The sequence below is a fragment of the Schistocerca cancellata genome, chromosome 2, assembly GCF_023864275.1.
Source record: "Schistocerca cancellata isolate TAMUIC-IGC-003103 chromosome 2, iqSchCanc2.1, whole genome shotgun sequence".
Classification (NCBI taxonomy): Eukaryota; Metazoa; Arthropoda; class Insecta; order Orthoptera; family Acrididae; genus Schistocerca; species Schistocerca cancellata.
In genome coordinates this window covers 647,560,684-647,581,386 of record NC_064627.1, presented here as the reverse complement: position 1 = coordinate 647,581,386, position 20,703 = coordinate 647,560,684, and the positions used below count along the sequence as shown (strand labels likewise).

The 20,703-nt window shown below is 42.5% G+C and overlaps 1 protein-coding gene across 1 annotated transcript in view; it reads right to left on the bottom strand.

The window, feature by feature from the left end:
• The window catches only part of LOC126162319 (tyrosine aminotransferase), a 216,559-nt gene that overhangs the window by 61,063 nt on the left and 134,793 nt on the right, over positions 1-20,703 (bottom strand). Inside the window, exon 4 of the mRNA XM_049918743.1 lies at positions 9,732-9,890. Within this exon, the coding sequence (XP_049774700.1) occupies positions 9,732-9,890 (159 nt within the window). The remainder of the gene's footprint in view (positions 1-9,731; positions 9,891-20,703) is intronic.

The window sequence follows — 20,703 nt, the reverse complement described above, 5'->3', positions numbered from 1 at the left end:
CGACTGTACGGTCTTTTCGCGTTTTCTGCTATATTACGTAAAGAAAAATGAAACCTTTAATGGTACACTTAAACGGCACACAAATACACTTATTTACCACGTAATCAGTACTAATCTATATGTTTTATAATCTAAAATAACTTATCTTTATGAGAACACCAAAACTCGCGCTAGTCGCCTGGCTGCAGGGCTGCCAACCTGGGGCCTGGGTTCGATTCCCGGCTGGGTCGGCGATTTTCTCCGCTCAGGGACTGGGTGTTGTGCTGTCCTAATCATCATCATTTCATCCCCATCGACGCGCAAGTCGCCGAAGTGGCGTCAAATCGAAAGACTTGCACCCGGCGAACGGTCTACCCGACGGGAGGCCCTAGCCACACTACATTATTATGTGCATCTGTTGTGTTTATTAAACTTATGGAACAACGCTATGAATTGGTGCACCAATCCAATAGAAATAACAACATTCACAGGAATGTAAGATCAGAAAGTAAAAAATTTGATTCTTCAGTTTCTCTCAGCGTATCAGTTGATCGAACATTCTTTGGGTGTAATGTCGGTTCATGGTGTCCAGCGGAATTGGCAGTACACCAATGGACTGTTCGATCAACTGATAAAATAATGTTTGTCACTTCCAGAGAACCCCTTAAGCCACAACGATAAGCACTTGCTGAAATGAAGGACAGCCGGCCGTGGTGGCCGAGCGGTTCTAGGCGCTTCAGTCTGGAACCGCGCGACCGCTACGATCGCAGGTTTGAATCCTGCCTCGGGCATGGATGTGTGTGATGTCCTTAGGTTAGTGAGGTTTAAATAGTTCTATGTTCTAGGGGACTGATGACCTCAGATGTCAAGTCTCATAGTGCTCAGAGTCATTTGAACCATTCTGATAAGCACTTACAGTATCGCCTAATGAAATCTGACGGGGGACGAGTAATAAAAACGACAGATCAAGAAACAGGAATTATTGAAAAGAAGGTTTCTACTTTTTGTCACTGTCGTTTGACTCTAACAGAAAACAGAGAGAACAATGAAGCTCGATATACACAACTGAGAAGAGGAATTAAAAAAGGCAAGAAAAACAGGTACCAGTGCAACCGATTCTGCTCAAAAGTAGCTCATGGAAAAAATGCTAAGTGGATGAAGGTCATTTGGTCAAACATTAGTAGAAAATTGAATAGCGACCTGAAAAATTAAATATAGTTCCACATAGCAGAGTGAGTAAAAAAAAATCTGCTATTTGAGAGGAAAAGTTACACTAGATTGTCGACGCATGGGCAATGTTTTGTTGATAACGCGATATTTGAGTTACACAGACAAATACAGGTGTATTATTATGCACTGATTATAATATAATGTTATTCGTAATGTTGTTTACTTCTCCGCTGTGTGAAATATTGAATTATTGCAACCCCAAAGTTCTACCAGTTTTCAAATAATGACTCCAGTGCTAACATTAAACAGATGTAGAGTGGTAATTACGCTATAGTAGTAATGCATACATACACTCCTGGAAATGGAAAAAAGAACACATTGACCCCGGTGTGTCAGACCCACTACACTTGCTCCAGACACTGCGAGAGGGCTGTACAAGCAATGATCACACGCACGGCACAGCGGACACACCAGGAACCGCGGTGTTGGCCGTCGAATGGCGCTAGCTGCGCAGCATTTGTGCACCGCCGCCGTCAGTGTCAGCCCGTTTGCCGTGGCATACGGAGCTCCATCGCAGTCTTTAACACTGGTAGCATGCCGCGACAGCGTGGACGTGAACCGTATGTGCAGTTGACGGACTTTGAGCGAGGGCGTATAGTGGGCATGCGGGAGGCCGGGTGGACGTACCGCCGAATTGCTCAACACGTGGGGCGTGAGGTCTCCACAGTACATCGATGTTGTCGCCAGTGGTCGGCGAAAGGTGCACGTGCCCGTCGACCTGGGACCGGACCGCAGCGACGCACGGATGCACGCCAAGACCGTAGGATCCTACGCAGTGCCGTAGGGGACCGCACCGCCACTTCCCAGCAAATTAGGGACACTGTTGCTCCTGGGGTATCGGCGAGGACCATTCGCAACCGTCTCCATGAAGCTGGGCTACGGTCCCGCACACCGTTAGGCCGTCTTCCGCTCACGCCCCAACATCGTGCAGCCGGCCTCCATTGGTGTCGCGACAGGCGTGAATGGAGGGACGAATGGAGACATGTCGTCTTCAGCGATGAGAGTCGCTTCTGCCTTGGTGCCAATGATGGTCGTATGCGTGTTTGGCGCCGTGCAGGTGAGCGCCACAATCAGGGCTGCATACGACCGAGGCACACAGGGCCAACACCCGGCGTCATGGTGTGGGGAGCGATCTCCTACACTGGCCGTACACCACTGGTGATCGTCGAGGGGACACTGAATAGTGCACGGTACATCCAAACTGTCATCGAACCCATCGTTCTACCATTCCTAGACCGGCAAGGGAACTTGCTGTTCCAACAGGACAATGCACGTCCGCATGTATCCCGTGCCACCCAACGTGCTCTAGAAGGTGTAAGTCAACTACCCTGGCCAGCAAGATCTCAGGATCTGTCCCCCATTGAGCATGTTTGGGACTGGATGAAGCGTCGTCTCACGCGGTCTGCACGTCCAGCACGAACGCTGGTCCAACTGAGGCGCCAGGTGGAAATGGCATGGCAAGCCGTTCCACAGGACTACATCCAGCATCTCTACGATCATCTCCATGGGAGAATAGCAGTCTGCATTGCTGCGAAAGGTGGATATACACTGTACTAGTGCCGACATTGTGCATGCTCTGATGCCTGTGTCTATGTGCCTGTGGTTCTGTCAGTGTGATCATGTGATGTATGTGACCCCAGGAATGTGTCAATAAAGTTTCCCCTTCCTGGGACAATGAATTCACGGTGTTCTTATTTCAATTTCCAAGAGTGTATTTTAACTTATCACAGCGCAAGTGGACGAATCAAAAAATGTTTTCCTCTTCTTTCCTGTTTCAAACTAATCTATTATTATTAGAAACTACTATAACAGCACACAGCAGAAAATCAATAATGGGAGCTCTTACGTTAAAGTCAACTGCAGGTAATAACTGAACTGATTAACAAAACATCAACTGAACTCAAGTAAGCCCAACAGCGTACAGCAGTTGGTCTTGGCTAAATTGAAGATGGGCGACAGCTGATTGTACTATCGATATATGGATAGTTTAAATCTATCAAAGGCCCTGTTGACTACCGATAGTGCGTATCTCTTGAAAATCAAAATATCTTTCAATTACATTAGACTGGAGGTAGGACATGCGTAACTTCTTTTAGATGATGGGGATGGGTCCGAACCACTTCCCCTCCCCCCGCCCTTTTGGGTATGTCCTTACATAAACTAGTTTTCAGGTCTTTTCAGATTCATCTTCAGATGGGACAATCGCAAGCTCTGTATTAATTTTCGTAGGTAATGTTGGGTACTGGCTTGGGATATGGGCGCAATTGTTGTTGTTATCCACCTGGCAGCTTCCATTGTTACCGCTTATGGCTACAAAATTAATCGCTATTCACTGGGTGTCACCATAAATAAATCCGACAGCGTGAAACAAATTCCGTACAACTAATGTACTCTTCTACTCACAAAAAAAGTCATCTGTTCAACAATATTGATAATGGATGAGTTTCAACATAGTGTAGTGTCTTACCGCAACGCTATTTAAAGTGGTGGTCATCTGCGTAGCCAATCACTATAGTTTTCATCAGAAAGACGGACAGAATTATATTTTCACATTTTTCGTTCCTTACGCTTGGGAGTTGAATGGGCTCTGTAGAACAACACCTTGTACTTTTCAGCCCCCAGGAACCACTAAACTTGAGGAGGTGGTGTAGTTTCCATACGTGGGTGCAACGACAAAGGAGGGTGTCTGTGGAGAGGGCAGACAAACATGTTTCCTGAAGCCTTTTCAGTAGCAGCAGCCTTTTTCAGTAATCTGGATGACTGATAGATCTGGCCTTGTAACAATCTATGATCTAATGATCTTGCTGTGCTGATTTTGCAAACAGCTGGAAGAAAAACTACAGCCGTTACTTTTCCTCTGGGGCATGCAGCTTTACTGTATGGTTAAATGATGGTGGGATCCTCTTGGATAAAATATTCTGGAACTAAAATAGTCTCTCATTCGGATCTCATGGCGGGGACTTACTCAGGAGAATGTTGTCATCTGGAAAAACAAAACTGGCATTCTATGGGTCGGAGCCTAGAATGTTAGATCTCATAATTGGGTAGGTATGTTAGAAGATTTAACAAAAGGGAAATGGATAGGTTGAAGTTAAATGTAGTGGGAATTAACGAAGTTGGGTGACAGGATGAACAGTACTTCTTGTCAGGTGAGTACAGGGTTATAGATACAGAATCGAATAGGCGCAATGCAGCAAAAGGTCTAATAACGAATAAGAAAATAAGAATGCGGGTAAGATATTGTGAACATATTATTGTACCCAAGACAGACACGAAGCCAACACCCACCATAGTAGTACAAGTTTGTGTGCCTAATAGCTCCGCAAATGAAGAGATTGAAGAAATGTGTGATGAGATAAAAGAAATTATTCAGATACGAGGTGCATTCAAGTTCTAAGGCCTCCGATTTTTTTTCTCCGGACTGAAAGGAGATAGAAACATGGGCATTGTTTTAAAATGAGGCCGCGTTCATTGTCAATACGTCCCAGAGATGGCAACACCGTACGGCACATGGAATTTTACCACCAGCGGCGAGAATGAGAACTGTTTTAAATACTTAAAATGGCGATGTTTTCCTTACTTGACCAGCATGCAATCATTCGTTTTCTGAATTTGCGTGGTGTGAAACCAATTTAAATTCATTGACAGTTGAAGGAGACATGTGGTGATGGAGTTGTGGATGTGTCGAAAGTGCGTTCGTGGGTGCGACAGTTTAATGAAGGCAGAACATCGTGTGACAACAAACCAAAACAACCTCGGGCTCGCACAAGCCGGTCTGACGACACGATCAAGAAAGTGGAGAGAATTGTTTTGGGGGATCGCCGAATGACTGTTGAACAGATCGCCTCCAGAGTTGGCATTTCTGTGGGTTCTGTGCACACAATCCTGCATGACGACCTGAAAATGCGAAAAGTGTCATCCAGGTGGGTGACACGAATGCTGACGGACGACCACATGGCTACCCGTGTGGCATGTTGCCAAGCAATGTGACGCGCAACGACAGCATGAATGAGACTTTCTTTTCGTCGGTTGTGACAATGGATGAGACGTGGATGCCATTTTTCAATCCAGAAACAAAGCGCCAGTCAGCTCAATGGAAGCACACAGATTCACCGCCACCAAAAAAATTTCGGGTAACCGCCAGTGCTGAAAAAATGATGGTGTCCATGTTCTGGGACAGGGAGGGCGTAATCCTTACCCATTGCGTTTCAAAGGGCACTACGGTAACAGGTGCACCCTACGAAAATGTCTTGAAGAACAAATTGCTTCCTGCACTGCAACAAAAACGTTCGGGAAGGGCTGTGTGTGTGCTGTTTCACCAAGACAACGCACCCGCACATCGAGCTAACGTTACGCAACAGTTTCTTCGTGATAACAACTTTGAAGTGATTCCTCATGCTCCCTACTCACCTGACCTGGCTCCCAGTGACTTTTGGCTTTTTCCAACAATGAAAGACACTCTCCGTGGCCGCACATTCACCAGCCGTGCTGCTATTGCCTCAGCGAATTTCCAGTGGTCAAAACAAGACTCCTAAAGAAGCCTTCGCCGCTGCCATGGAATCATGGCGTCAGCGTTGTGAAAAATGTGTACGTCTGCAGGGCGATTACGTCGAGAAGTAACGCCAGTTTCATCGATTTCGGGTGAGTAGTTAATTAAAAGAAAAATCGGAGGCCTTATAACTCGAATGCACCTCGTAGTAAGGGAGACGAAAATTACACTCCTGGAAATTGAAATAAGAACACCGTGAATTCATTGTCCCAGGAAGGGGAAACTTTATTGACACATTCCTGGGGTCAGATACATCACATGATCACACTGACAGAACCACAGGCACATAGACACAGGCAACAGAGCGTGCACAATGTCGGCACTACACCAGTGTATATCCACATTTCGCAGCAATGCAGGCTGCTATTCTCCCATGGAGACGATCGTAGAGATGCTGGATGTAGTCCTGTGGAACGGCTTGCCATGCCATTTCCACCTGGCGCCTCAGTTGGACCAGCGTTCGTGCTGGACGTGCAGACCGCGTGAGACGACGCTTCATCCAGTCCCAAACATGCTCAATGGGGGACAGATCCGGAGATCTTGCTGGCCAGGGTAGTTGACTTACACCTTCTAGAGCACGTTGGGTGGCACGGGATACATGCAGACGTGCATTGTCCTGTTGGAACAGCAAGTTCCCTTGCCGGTCTAGGAATGGTAGAACGATGGGTTCGATGACGGTTTGGATGTACCGTGCACTATTCAGTGTCCCCTCGACGATCACCAGTGGTGTACGGCCAGTGTAGGAGATCGCTCCCCACACCATGATGCCGGGTGTTGGCCCTGTGTGCCTCGGTCGTATGCAGTCCTTATTGTGGCGCTCACCTGCACGGCGCCCAACACGCATACCACCATCATTGGCACCAAGGCAGAAGCGACTCTCATCGCTGAAGACGACACGTCTCCATTCGTCCCTCCATTCACGCCTGTCGCGACACCACTGGAGGCGGGCTGCACGATGTTGGGGCGTGAGCGGAAGACGGCCTAACGGTGTGCGGGACCGTAGCCCAGCTTCATGGAGACGGTTGCGAATGGTCCTCGCCGATACCCCAGGAGCAACAGTGTCCCTAATTTGCTGGGAAGTGGCGGTGCGGTCCCCTACGGCACTGCGTAGGATCCTACGGTCTTGGCGTGCATCCGTGCGTCGCTGCGGTCCGGTCCCAGGTCGACGGGCACGTGCACCTTCCGCCGACCACTGGCGACAACATCGATGTACTGTGGAGACCTCACGCCCCACGTGTTGAGCAATTCGGCGGTACGTCCACCCGGCCTCCCGCATGCCCACTATACGCCCTCGCTCAAAGTCCGTCAACTGCACATACGGTTCACGTCCACGCTGTCGCGGCATGCTACCAGTGTTAAAGACTGCGATGGAGCTCCGTATGCCACGGCAAACTGGCTGACACTGACGGCGGCGGTGCACAAATGCTGCGCAGCTAGCGCCGTTCGACGGCCAACACCGCGGTTCCTGGTGTGTCCGCTGTGCCGTGCGTGTGATCATTGCTTGTACAGCCCTCTCGCAGTGTCCGGAGCAAGTATGGTGGGTCTGACACACCGGTGTCAATGTGTTCTTTTTTCCATTTCCAGGAGTGTATTTGTGATGGGGGACTGGAATTCAATAGGTGGTAAAGGAAGAGAAGGGAAAATAATAGGTGAATATGGACTGAGGGAAATGAATGCAAGAGGAAACAGCCTGGTAGAATTTTGCACATAGCATAATTTAATAATTACCAACACTTGTATTAAGATTCATGAAAGAAGGCTGTTTACGCAGAAAAGACCTACAGACACAGGAAGGTTCCAGACTGATTATGAAATGAATTTCGGAACGAGATTTTAAACTGTAAAACATTTCCAGGGACAGATGTGGACTCTGACCACAATTTGTTGGTTATGAACTCCAGATTAAAACTGTAGAAATTGCAAAAAAGTAGGAAATTAAGGACTTGGGACCTATGTAAATTGAGAAAATGAGAGCTATTGAGAGTTTCGGAGGGAGCATTAACCAACGGCTGACTGGAACAGGGGTTCAAAAAAATGGCTCTAAGCAGTATGGGACTTAACATCTGAGGTCATCAGTCCCCTAGTCTTAGAACTTCTTAAACCTAACTAACCTAAGGACATCATACACATCCATGACCGAGACAGGAATCGAACCTGCGACCGTAGCAGCAGCGCAGTTCCGGACTGAAGCACCTAGAACCTCTCGGCCACACCGGCCGGCCTGGAACAGTGGTAATGAATACTGTAGAAGACGAATGAGTGGATTTGAGAGATGAAATAGTGAAGGCAGCAGAGGATGAAATAGGTATAAAGACAGGGCCTGGTATAAACCCGTAATTGATGAAAGAAGAAAATATACAAACGCAGCAAATGAAGCAGGAGAAAAGGAATACAAATGTCTAAAAAATGAGAATGATAGTAAGGGCAAAATGGCTAAGCAGAATTGGCTAGAGGAAAAATGTAAGGACATAGAAGCATATACCACTAGGGCTAAGACAGTGTCATTTTCGTTACATTGTCTCACGTAATGTAATCTTTTGAGTCCCCTGCTTCTCTGCTCTGATGTTCCTTCCAGTACCAAGTTAACTCGTCCTGAACGCCAAAGTACGTGTCCTACTAATATGTTCCTTCTCGTGATGAGTTTTCCACAGACTTCCATCTTTGCCTGTTCTTTCCAGTACTTTTTTGTTCCGTACTTTATCTGTCAACGTAGTTTTTAACTGGCTGCAGTTCCTTTCCGCATAACACTTTAATAGTTGAGTCACGACAGTATGTTAAATTGATGAAGTAAAGAAAAAAAAAACATTTCATAGCCACTTACTAAAATTTACACCTGTAGCCATAACAAGTTTCGGATAGTTAATTTTATCTTCAGCTAACAATCTTGTCTCTTGGCTCGCTAAAATAGCTCTCAGGAGCTCAAAGTTGTTACTTCTAAAATAATTCAATTTTCCGTCGAAAATACTGTTAAAATAATAACAAAACAATTGTAACAGAAGTACGCTACTTTTGTAGAATTGCTGCATAAACCTACAGTTTTGTCCCACACACAGTGCGAATGGGGAACCTTTCGATTTATTTTTTAATGAAGGACAAAAGCAGCCAAACGGATGCACAAATTTTATTGCATTGAACTGGTTTCGATACCAACCAAGGGTATCTTCTTCAGTTACGTAGACTGAGTTGACAAATCTTTCGTCCGCAGCTCGTGGTCGTGCGGTAGCGTTCTCGCTTCCCACGCCCGGGTTCCCGAGTTCGATTCCCGGCGGGGTAAGGGATTTTCTCTGCCTCGTGATGACTGGGTGTTGTGTGATGTCCTTAGGTTAGTTAGGTTTAAGTAGTTCTAAGTTCTAGGGGACTGATGACCATAGATGTTAAGTCCCATAGTGCTCAGAGCCATTTTTTGACAAATCTTTCAGTCTGTTGTCAGTCCTAGAGGCTTCCCATACTCGCGGTTTTAGTGTTGGTTTTACAAGAAAACTGTTATATATTTGAATTGAGCACTTTAGCTCATATGTTTTTATCTCTCCATGCAATGTGACTCTGTGTAATTGTAACTTATTCTGATGAAGATACCCCTAATTGATATGGAAACCAGACCAATGCAATAAAATATGTGCAACCGGTTGGCTTTTTGGATCCTAATAAAAACTGAAATACAGTTGCTGAACGTGAGCCATGTTCAAGAGTGTCTCTTGATTTATAGTACTACACCTACCTTTTTAGCTACCAACGCAAATATTATCGGTATCTATAACGATATGGGTAAGTCGGTATTTGAAATGTTATTTGGGACAAGCAGATAGTAAGATTGTGGGTTTATTTAGTTGTCCTTTGTCTAGTGCTTAATCAACAAACATAGTATCATGGGTTTTTTCATGCCTACTGCAGCTGCCTACAAGCACGATTGAAGCTGCCACTGTTAATAACTGATTTTCTAAAACTACGCACACATCTGCACTACCAAACTCACCAGCAAGTTGTAGGATCTGGTTTCGACGCCAATAGACTCAGCGAGTGTCCTGTAGAGCGGGAAAGCAGGTCGTGGCATCAGGATGTTCTGTCCTGGTGAGGCTAGGGCAGTTATGCTCAGGTCAAGGGCGCTCGAGCAACCACTGCAGAGGACAACATCCTGTAATAGAGAAAAATATTGCGTCAAGAGAACGCGCAAGGAGATAAGTTATTTAAATTTTGAAGAAAAAAGAATCGAAACCGTGCGCAGTACCAGTTGTTAAGGTGTTAAGACGTAAATAATTAAACAGACGTCTGGAAAAAGCTCTCGATGCTTTATGTACTCGTCATTATTCGCAAGGAACTAGGCGTAAGACATGGAAAATCAGAAAGCATTCTGTACGTAAACTCCGACTTTTGGAAGACAGTAAACGTATAAAAGTAAACACACTGGCCATGTACACAACAGATTTCGGCTTGACATGTCGCACTCCGACAAAAACAGTGATACAAATCAAAAAGGCAATAACTGAGAAAAATCGACTTAAAGAGTTCTATAAAACTTATAGTATAAACGTCCTTTAAATTTCAAGTAAGAAATTTTGGCATTAAATTGCATTGTAGGGTGTACAACAGTAATATGGACATGTAGTTCTGTAGTAGTCGAATATGAGGTGTTATCGGGTAATTATTAATTAATACTTCCACCCGAAAAGTGGCAGAAGTATTACGTGAGGGCTCATAAACAAAACAAAAATTTAGAAAATCAAAAAGTGATACTTACCGTAATATAATAGACATTCGAACTTCCATCAGACAAAATTAGTACTTAAAATCAAAAATGAAAAACAAGTTGAAGATGTTGTATTAGAAAAACACAAAATGCCAAATTGTAACTTCTGAAAAATAGTACAGTTTAATAAGGAACACCAATTACGTACAATTTAAGGACCCAGTTTACGGAAGCACAGTCTCATAAACGGTATTATATAATGCAGGAATACTTTTCGCCGAGAGAAGGAATTCAACATGAACATTTTTGTTTCTAGTCATCAGTATACTGCCTGGTTTAATGCGACCCGCCACGAATTCATCTCCTATGCCTATCTCTTCATCTTAGAGTAGCAATTGCAACCTACGTCCTCCGTTATTTGCTGAATGTATTCCAATCTCTGTCTTTCTCTACAGTTTTTGCTCTGTACAGCTCTAGTATCACGGAAGTAATTCCCTGATGTCTTAACGGATGTCCTTCCTGTCCTTTCTCCTTAGCAGTGTTTTCCACAAATTCCTTTCCTCTCCGATTCTGCGCAGAACCTCCTCATTCCTTACCTTATAAATCCACCTAATTTTCAACATTCGTCTGTGATACCACATCTCAAGTGCTTCGATTCCCTTCTGTTCTGGTTTTCCCGTAGTCCATGTTTCTCTACTATACAATGCTGTGCTCCAAACGTGCATTCTCAGAAATTTCTTCCTCAAATTAAGGCTTGATACCAGTAGACTTCTCTTAGCCAGGAATGCCCTTTTTGCCCGTGCTAGTCTGCTTTTTATGTCCTCCTTGCTCCGTCCACCATAGGCTATTTTGCTGCCTAGGTAGCAGAATTCCTTAACTGCGTCAACTTCGTGACCGTCCATCCTGACGTTAAGTTTCTCGCTGTTATCATTTATGCTACTACTCATTATTTTCGTCTCCCTTCGATTTTCCCTCAATCTCTATTCTGTACTCATTAGACTGTTCATTTCATTCAGTAGATCATGTAATTATTCACTTTCACTCAGGATAGCAACGTCATCAGCGAATCATGTCCTCGATATCATTTCATCTTGAATTTTAATTCCATTCCTAAACCTTTCTTTTATTTCCATCTCCTTCGATGTATAGTGAGAACAGAAGGGCGAAAGACTACATCGCTGTCTTACACCCTTTTTAATCCGAGCACTCCGTTCTTGGTCGTCCACTCTTATTATTCCCTCCTGGCTCTTGTACGTATTGTATATGCCCATCTCTCCCTACAGCTTACCCCTATTTTCCTCAGAATTTCGAACAGCTTGAACCATTTCACATTCTCGAACGCTTTTTCAGGTTTGACAAATCCTCTGAAAGTGTCTTGATTTTTCTTTAGTCTTGCTTCCATTATCAACTGCAATGTCAGAATTGCCTCTCTGGTGCCTTAACCTTTCCTAAAGCCAAACTGATCTTCTTTTAACACATTCTCAATTTTCTTTTCCATTCTCTTGTATATTATTCTAGTCAGTAACTTGGATGCATGAGCTGTTAAGCTGATTGTGCGATAGTTCTCGCACTTGTCAGCTCTTGCAGTCTTCAGAATATTTTTTCGAAAGTCAGATGCTATGTCGCCAGACTCATACATTCTACACACCGACATGAATAGTCATTTTGTCACCACTTCCCCCAATGATTTTAGAAATTCCGATGGAATGTTATCTATCGTTTCTGCGTTATTTGGTCCTACAAAGCTCTCTTAAATTCTAATACTGGATCACCTATCTCTTCTAAATCGACTCCTGTTTCTTCTTCTATCACATCAGACAAATCTTCCCCTCATAGAGGCCTTCAATGTACTCTTTCCACCAGTCCGCTTCCTCCTCTGCATTTAACGTGGAATTCCCATTGCACTCTTAATGTTACTACTCTTGCTTTTAATGTCATCGAAGGTTGTTTTGACTTTCCTATTGTAGGGAAGCAGCCTACTCACGCCGTATAAAATTCACATCAGCCTTTCCATTGTGTGCCAGCCAGTCCGCTGTAACTAGCTCTGACGTCATAAATGTTGCGCAATACTTTAAAAATCAAGTAAATAACCTGAAACGTTTCTAGCATGTCAGGAGTAATACTAAATCAATATGTGTTGGATATCAGTTCAATAACTTTGTTTATTGATTTTATGACAGTTAAGTAACCGTGAGAGTAAAATTGAAAAAGTTCTGTTAACTTTGTTCCAGTAACATATTGAAAGATAAAATGTATGTATCCCCATTTCATTGAGACCCACCCTTAGATATTAAGTGAACAGAGTCTGAGGCACTCTTTTTGTTTGTTCTACAGGACAAACCAGATAATGGCAGCCTGGTAGCTGCGTGAAAGCGTGGAGTGACTTGGACACAACTCACAGTGACCCCTCCCCTTTCCCCATGTAATTTAGAGTGAACGTGAAGGGCGCACACCATAGCAACTTCCCCTCCTCTACCCTTGTGAATGGAAGTGTAGAACGCCAGCCAAAGCGGCTTCAACCACGTGTGTAAAAATGAAATTGTCATGATTTGTGAAATTTTCTTTCAGGTTTAGAAAAGACTGCTAAGATATAATTATCTGTTTATGTATCATGTATAACTATGTTATTTTCTTTGAATTTGTGTATGTAAAAACGTATTTAATGGATTTAATGTTTCATAATTTTACATATTTTATGTGTTTGTCTGTCTAAGGCAATATGTATGCCAAAGTGTTTCATTGATTTTGCTTAAATTTTGAGTGATAATGTTGCTTATTAAGCAGTGAACATCCCAGCAATTTAAATAATTGAAGTAGGTAATAAGTTTTCTTTTAATATTTCTATATGTTTACATTTAAATTTTAATTTTTCATAGGGAGTTAAGCTGTACTCTTGCTTCCCTTTTTGTAATTAAATTTTTTTCTTCTTTTCTGGTTACATTAAAAAAAATTAAGTAGAGGGTGATGTAGGGAAGCAGCCTACTCACGCCATATAAAATTCACATCAGCCTTTCCATTGTGTGCCAGCCAGTCCACTGTAACTAGCTCTGACGTCATAAATGTTGTGCAATACTTTAAAAATCAAGTAAATAACCTGAAACGTTTCTAGCATGTCAGGAGTAACACTAAATCAATATGTGTTGGATATCAGTTCAATAACTTTAACCGTTTTCGAAATTTGGATGTTTTTCTGTAAAAATCATTGGCGCAACAGAAAACAGCTAGAAACTTAAAAATTTATATTTAGATTCCTTTTTCATAATAATTTAGTAGAAACAGTATTCTGGATCTCACAAATTAAAATTTTAGTTGAAATTCATGATTTTCTGGTTTTTTCCTTAGAAATTAAGGAAGCAAGATAGATTAAGTAGGCGAATAAATAAAGCTAGGATGTTTAAATTTAAGTAGAAAGGAGATCCGATATAATCATAAAGATGTGAGAAGTTTCAACAGAACAACTACAAAACTATAGCTATAGCGTATCTACTGTGTGTAGTGTAATTAAATTAATTATCTCGCCCAAACTATTTGACTTAGCCACGTCAGACTTTTATTATGATTACTTACCTGTGTGCTGATTGCACATTTAAATTGAGAGCTTCATCGGCCATCAGCAAAGGAAGCAATGATTTATTCGATAACTTAAAGTGGTGCATTAGTAGCCCGCCCAGCGGCTAGTCGGGAGAGCGGATTTTATCAGGCGTTCCCTTAGCCGTCCGCACCGCGGCTTTATATATAAGAACGCTGTGCAAGAGAATAAGGCCCCAGTTCTCTCCAGACGCTGATTAGCGCACCACCTGTGCCGGGAGTCGCGTCGCGTCGGTATCAATGATATAAACAGCCTCGGATGCCGTAATAAGTTACTCGGGATACGCTTAACAATGAAATCGTTTTCGAGTGAAGTATTAATTCTGGCATGACTTTAATGATCTATCTTCAGTTTGCGTATGTCGTACTTTCACGTGCCGCCACGGGACAGACATTCTACCATTGTTTAGCTTGGCGTTTGATGAGCTTTATCATCAAATTATGGCGGGCATTCACTTAAACATTTAATTTGAACAGTTATAGTTGCATCAGCGCATTAGACTTTGAACTGCTCTGGTAGTTGGATTGTGTGGATTCTTTTTGGTCTGTGACTTTCAGAATATAGTGAACATTTTAGAGAGAATGGTTTTTGATTATGAATCCCAGACAATCTCCTAATTCCTCAGAGCTATAAGCTGTAGCTGTAAATGTATTTCTCAGATGAAGTGGGCACTAGGAATTCTAATTACAGGCTTCACGTTTTGCTAATCACTTTCTGGTTGCCAATATTGTAGTTAGAGAGCCAGTGTTGAGAATGGCAAACAACAGCATTAAATAAATAAATAAAAGGAACATTCATTAACAATCATTACCCCCACTGCCCCACATATGGTACATCCGCTGGGAAATACAAAACATTTATAACAATAATTCCACCCGCCACCCCACATATGGTGCATCGGCCGGGAAAAACAAAACATTTAATAACAATTATTTCCACCCGCTGCCCCATATATGTTGCTAATCGGCTGGGAATGTATCTTTTCTACATTACATTCTACATTATAATAACAAATAATTCCACCCGCCGCCCCACATATAGTGCATCAGCCGGGAAAGAAACAAACTGAGTAAAAGTGAAAGTGATTTTTAAGTATTCAGATTTGGGAGTGAAATGCGACACGCAACTGAGTAATAGAACAGTGATAGTGTTACGTGTGTATGTGGACGACGCAATTGGATTAACAACGCATCTGGATTGACGGAGCTAGCACAGAGTCTAGCGGCGCTGCCGGCATCGCGAGAAGCCAGTTTCGCCTCACCGCAGTCGTCCGCCGGAGCAACCGGAGCCGCCCCTGCAGTTGCGGGCCAAGCAAACACACAGCAGCAGTCGAAGTGCCGTCTGCAGTTCAACGCGCCGTGTCGCATCAGTAATCCTGGTATGCCGCGCCGGCAACGCCATACGTCGTGCAGAACTAACTAAGTTAAGTGAAAAGCTGTTAAAAATTTTACTAACCTGCACTAAAAGACTGTCGGCGATGGAACCGCCAAAAGAAACTGAGGTTAAACTTAAATCAGAACCTATGTCTGTTGAGGGAACTGTAAATCCAGACAACGGTTCAAGTGTAAATATGCATGAAAATAGTAATGTTAAAGTGAAATATGAAGTATTGTCTCCTGACAGTAGTGTGAAAAGGGGCAATGATTCAATAATAGAGACCCCTGTAGTAAAGCAGAAATCAGAAATTGTTAAGTTATTGGATGATAGTTTCTCTGATGAATTAAAAATGAAACAGTCATCAGAGATGGTAGAGTTTAAAAAGGAGAAGTTAGATATGACTGATCAATCAGAAGTTTCATTTAGTTTTGATGATTCTGGTGTTGGAGCTAGTTTTTCGTCACCTGAGTGTGATAAAAAGCCAGCTAGTGAGCAACCCAAAGATACTGGGGCTATGGATATAAATGTAATATTACAAGCAATAGCTGCCAGTAATGCTAGAATGACAGCTGAATTAAAGTCTGAAATAAGTGAACAGGTCAAAAGCAGTAATGCTGAATTAAAGTATGAGATTGTGGCCAGCCAAACTAATTTTAATAAACGATTGGAGGTAATGGACAATACCTTCAAGGCTGGTTGCAATAAGTTGAAAGAGGATCTGGACAGTTTGAATTATAAAATTTATTACAATCATGAGGATATTAGGGAAGAGGTTGCTCAACAATTTTCTGAAATGTATAAAATAGTAAAATCCGAAGTTTCTGATGTTCGCAAAGACTTCCAAATGGAAGATTTGAAGCTGGAGCACAAGTTAACAGAAAAGATCGAGGCGGAATCTGAACTGTGCTCAGTTAGGTTTAAAGATGTCAATATAAAAGTAAACATATGTCAAGCAGAAGAAGACGCAATCAAAACTGATACTACTCATATTGTGCAAAAAGTAGATAATGTTGAAATGAGAGTAGAAAATATTAGTACTAACATTGCTAACATTGAGAGTAAAGTAGCTTTAGTAACTGCTGGCAATGGTAGTATGCAACAAGTTGTAGCTGCAAACGCCGCTTTTATCGGGTGTCGGCAGTTCTTGCGGTTCGATCCAGATAAAAATATCCACCCGCTAGATTTCTGGAACGATTTTGAAGATGTGATTCCACCAACTTGGTCTGAACGAGAGAAAATCTCATTTATTAGAAGCCATTTAGCAGGTGACGCCATGCGTTGGTCAGCTGATGTTATGTTGAAGTGTAAAACATTAGCGGAATTTAAAACAGCTTTCATTAATGAGTATTGGTCTAGTAATAAGAAAAATGAAGTGTTGAGAGAATTTTGTAGTGGAAAATGCTTCAATGCAGGCAAGGAATCTATTAAAGAGTTTGCTAGGTCATGGATTTCACGTTTGTCACATTTGGCTGAAAAACTAAAACCTGAAATGATAATACTAGGTCTTGAAGCCAAACTGCCATGGTATTGGCAAACTAGAATTATATCTGCCCCTAGAGACAATCTTGATCGTTTCATTGAGTATTTGGAACGTGTAGAGCGTGTTGCTGCCAAGGAGGAGCAAGCACGTAATAACAGAAATGCTAATAACACTATACTCCATTCACCGAAACGAGAGACGTACTGTAAACACGGCAAGGCGCGTGACCACAGCGCTGCCGTCGAGGGGTGTACAAGGCAGGGGCGTCAGAAATTAAAAAATGAAAGTCGTGTTTTTTATAATTTGGCACCTGAACATGATAAAGTGATCCGACAACTACCTTCCGACACCTTTATTTACATTACATTAAAATTTATTGTCACTCAAAAAGAGAAATATTTAAGCTTTCAGGAAAAGTTGTTTTTTCGCGTTACTCTATATTTATCACGCCATATCTCCTAAACTGTGTGTCGCACAGCAAAATAATTTTATAATTGCCTTCAGTGCTATATGTTGATTACGTCTGCAGATTTTCTGCCCAATAGAGTCAGTAATAGTGAAGCAATGAATTAAAATCTCACATATGATATAGAACTTTTACCAAATCATCATCCGAAATATAGTAAGCGACAAACTTTTTCCCTTTAAATTCTTTTGTTGGGGTGTAAGCGAGAAAAGTTTCAGAAAGGTATGAATTTAATTTTGTAGTTTGTTCGAATGTGATGGGTGCAACCGTTTGTCCTTTATGAATGATGCATTGTGCGGTTCGCAGGCGCGGCGCTCAGTCAGTGTGGCCGCCTCAGTTGCATGTGTGAGCTCGTTAGTGGGTGTTGTACAGCAGGTATTTCAGGATATCTTAAGTTCATCTGTAAAGACGCATGAAAGACTAGTTGTTGATTATTAGATTAAGTATATGTGTTTGTAGTCACGCTGAGCATTCACTGTTTATGTGCGCATCCAATAGCATCACATGGTTTCTTATTTTATATATTCACCTATTTCATTTGCATCACATACGGCTGTCATTATTATGTCATCCACGGATTCAGCGAGCGAGGTCGACGTGTCAGTTTTGAGTCCACCAAAGAAGCTAGCAAAAAAGAAATCATTAAGTTCTTCTGAGAAGCACATGGTGCTTAATGTGTATAAAACGGAACTTTTACATCCAGAGCAGTCGACGAGTGATATTGTTTCGAAAACAGCTGCAGCTACAGGTGTTGGACGTTCTTCAGTGTATCGTGTGATAAGTGAGTACAAGGCCACACACTCTTTGAAGTCTACCAAGAAAGGAAAATTACGACAAACTTTCTGAAAATGTTGATGACTTCGATAGAAATGCGATACGAAGGAAAGTACACGATTTTTTTTTTTTTTCGTAACGAATTGCCATCAATTGACAAAGTGGTTACAGTCGTGAACGAAGATGCAGATCTGGCCAATTTTCGGAGAACTACATTTTATAAGTTATTGAGAGAAATGAATTTCATATATGTCCGGCGTGGGCGCGATAGCATGCTAATAGATAAGGATGACATCTTTTTATGGAGGCGGCGTTATCTTCGAACTACTAAACGGTTGAGAGATGAAGGCAGACCCATTTACTATTTGGACGAGACGTGGGTGAACGCAGGACATACCCGAAGTTACGCTGGGTAGATGACACTATAAATTCCTCAAAACGAGCGTTTCTGTCCGGGTTATCCACCGGAAGCAAGGGCCCATCAGGTAAAGGGAAACGTCTGATTATCGCACACATTGGCAGTAAAGCAGGGTTCGTTGAAGGATATTTGTGGAGACTTTCGAATCCAAGAAAAGTGGAGATTATCATGAGGAGATGTGCGCCAAAACCTTCGAGAAGTGGTTTCAATACGTTCTTCCTCGGCTTCAGGAAAATGCAGTTATTGTTCTTGATAATGCGCCGTACGATTCTCGGAGAAAAGAAAAAGTTCCCAATGCGAATTCCAATAAGCACGAAATGTCAGAGTGGCTAAAATCTAAAAACATCCATTTCGAAGACGCTATGTTGAAGAAAGAACTTTTATAGTTAAAAATCACAGAACAGCGCACAACGAATACGCAATAGATGAAATGGCGAATAATGCAAGGAAAACAGTTCTCATAATTCCTCCGTACCACTGTGAATTAAACACCATCGAGTTAGTGTGGGCCTGAATCAAAGGCTATGTTGCAGCGAAAAGGAAAACATACAAAATGCCGGAAGTTAAACTACTGCTAGAAGAAGCAGTAAGAACAATGACTGCAGAGGATTGGAACAAGTGCATCCTCCATGTCGTAGAAAAAGTGGAAACTCAAATGTGGAAATTAGACTGCATTATAGAGGAGAGAGAGGAGCGGTTTGTTATAAATCTCAATGAAAGCAGTTCAAGTTCGACAGAGTGAACCTTGTTTCGTCCTTTCTCATTATTATTACTGGTATTGTTATTAAAATTAACAATTAATTGTGTTTTAATGGAGCGTTTTGTTAGCAACCTGAATGAAAATAAATCTGCTTCGACAGAATGAACTCAGTTTAACATTATTGTTAAATTTATTTCGTACATTGTTGCCCAGGTTTCAACAGGTTTCAACCGGTCCGCTGTGACAGCTCGGCAGCCAGCCGAACGCTGCCAGCTGCAAAGCGTGCGCCAAGGATTTTCCACACCCCTATGTATCACGTGAACACCGAATGCTTTCTCTGGAAACGAGCTAGTCGCTCACGTGACACTGTTTATGTTTCGTCCCAGCTCTCGGTGAATAGAGTTTTAGTAGTAATTTTAAGAACGAGCAGAATGGCAATGTAAACATCAGAACAGTAGGTGTTCGCCATCCTAAGAGAGGTAGGAATTGGAGAAATAATTATCAGAACCAACAATGGCATCCAAATGATAGTAATTTTGTTCCGAACAAAATTATGCAGGTAAACAACAGTGTGGAAAGCAATGCTATGCCAGTTAACTATAATGGAAATAAAGGAAACAGTAGTAGGCCAAGGCAGGAAAACTAGTTCCCGTCTATGAGGACACTGGCGCTCACCAGGCGGTTACTTTTCCTAAGCCAGTAATTACAGTAATTGGTAAGACAGATCAGAATACTCAGACTGAACACGCGGATGACGGGTCGGTAGCATCTAAGGATACAGCAGAAATATTAGATCACTCACAGTATTTGATAGATACCGTGTTAGAGACGCTTTCTAAGTGGGAAGAGAAAGAGAAGGCGCAGCAGTGTAATGGTAGGGAAGAGCTACAAAATACTGAATTGTCAGGTGAAGAAGCAGAAGAAATTCATGCTTATATTTACGATGAGGATGATGTGCTCTTATCTAAAGTGCCTGTGCAGGATGTTGATACTGTACTAATAGATTTAGGACAGGAGGTAAGTGGGAATGTAGAGGATAGCCTGTTGGGGGTCGACGAACCAAGTAGCTGTGACCAGTTGCCACTTGAGAAGGAACCCGACGATAATAGTGAAAGTGGTTTAGCTGTAAATAGTGTTATGCCCGGTCTGGAGGCGCAGAATCGCTCAGACTACAGTAATTCGGGTCATGTTCAGCAAACCAATAGTAATGAAGTCGTGCGGTATTTCGATTTGAAATTAATAGACCGACTGGAAAAGGCAGCTGAAAATGTAATTCAGGAAACTCCTACACACTTTGACCTAAATGTAATGAAGACAGATGTCGATCACTTTAGTTGGAGACAAATCCAAAAGGATCTATTGGATGAGTTTGAGGAACCGCCTGTACAAAATAGAATAAGCCACCCTATAATAATAGTGAATATGTTGGGTATCAATGTACGTTGTCTCCTAGACAG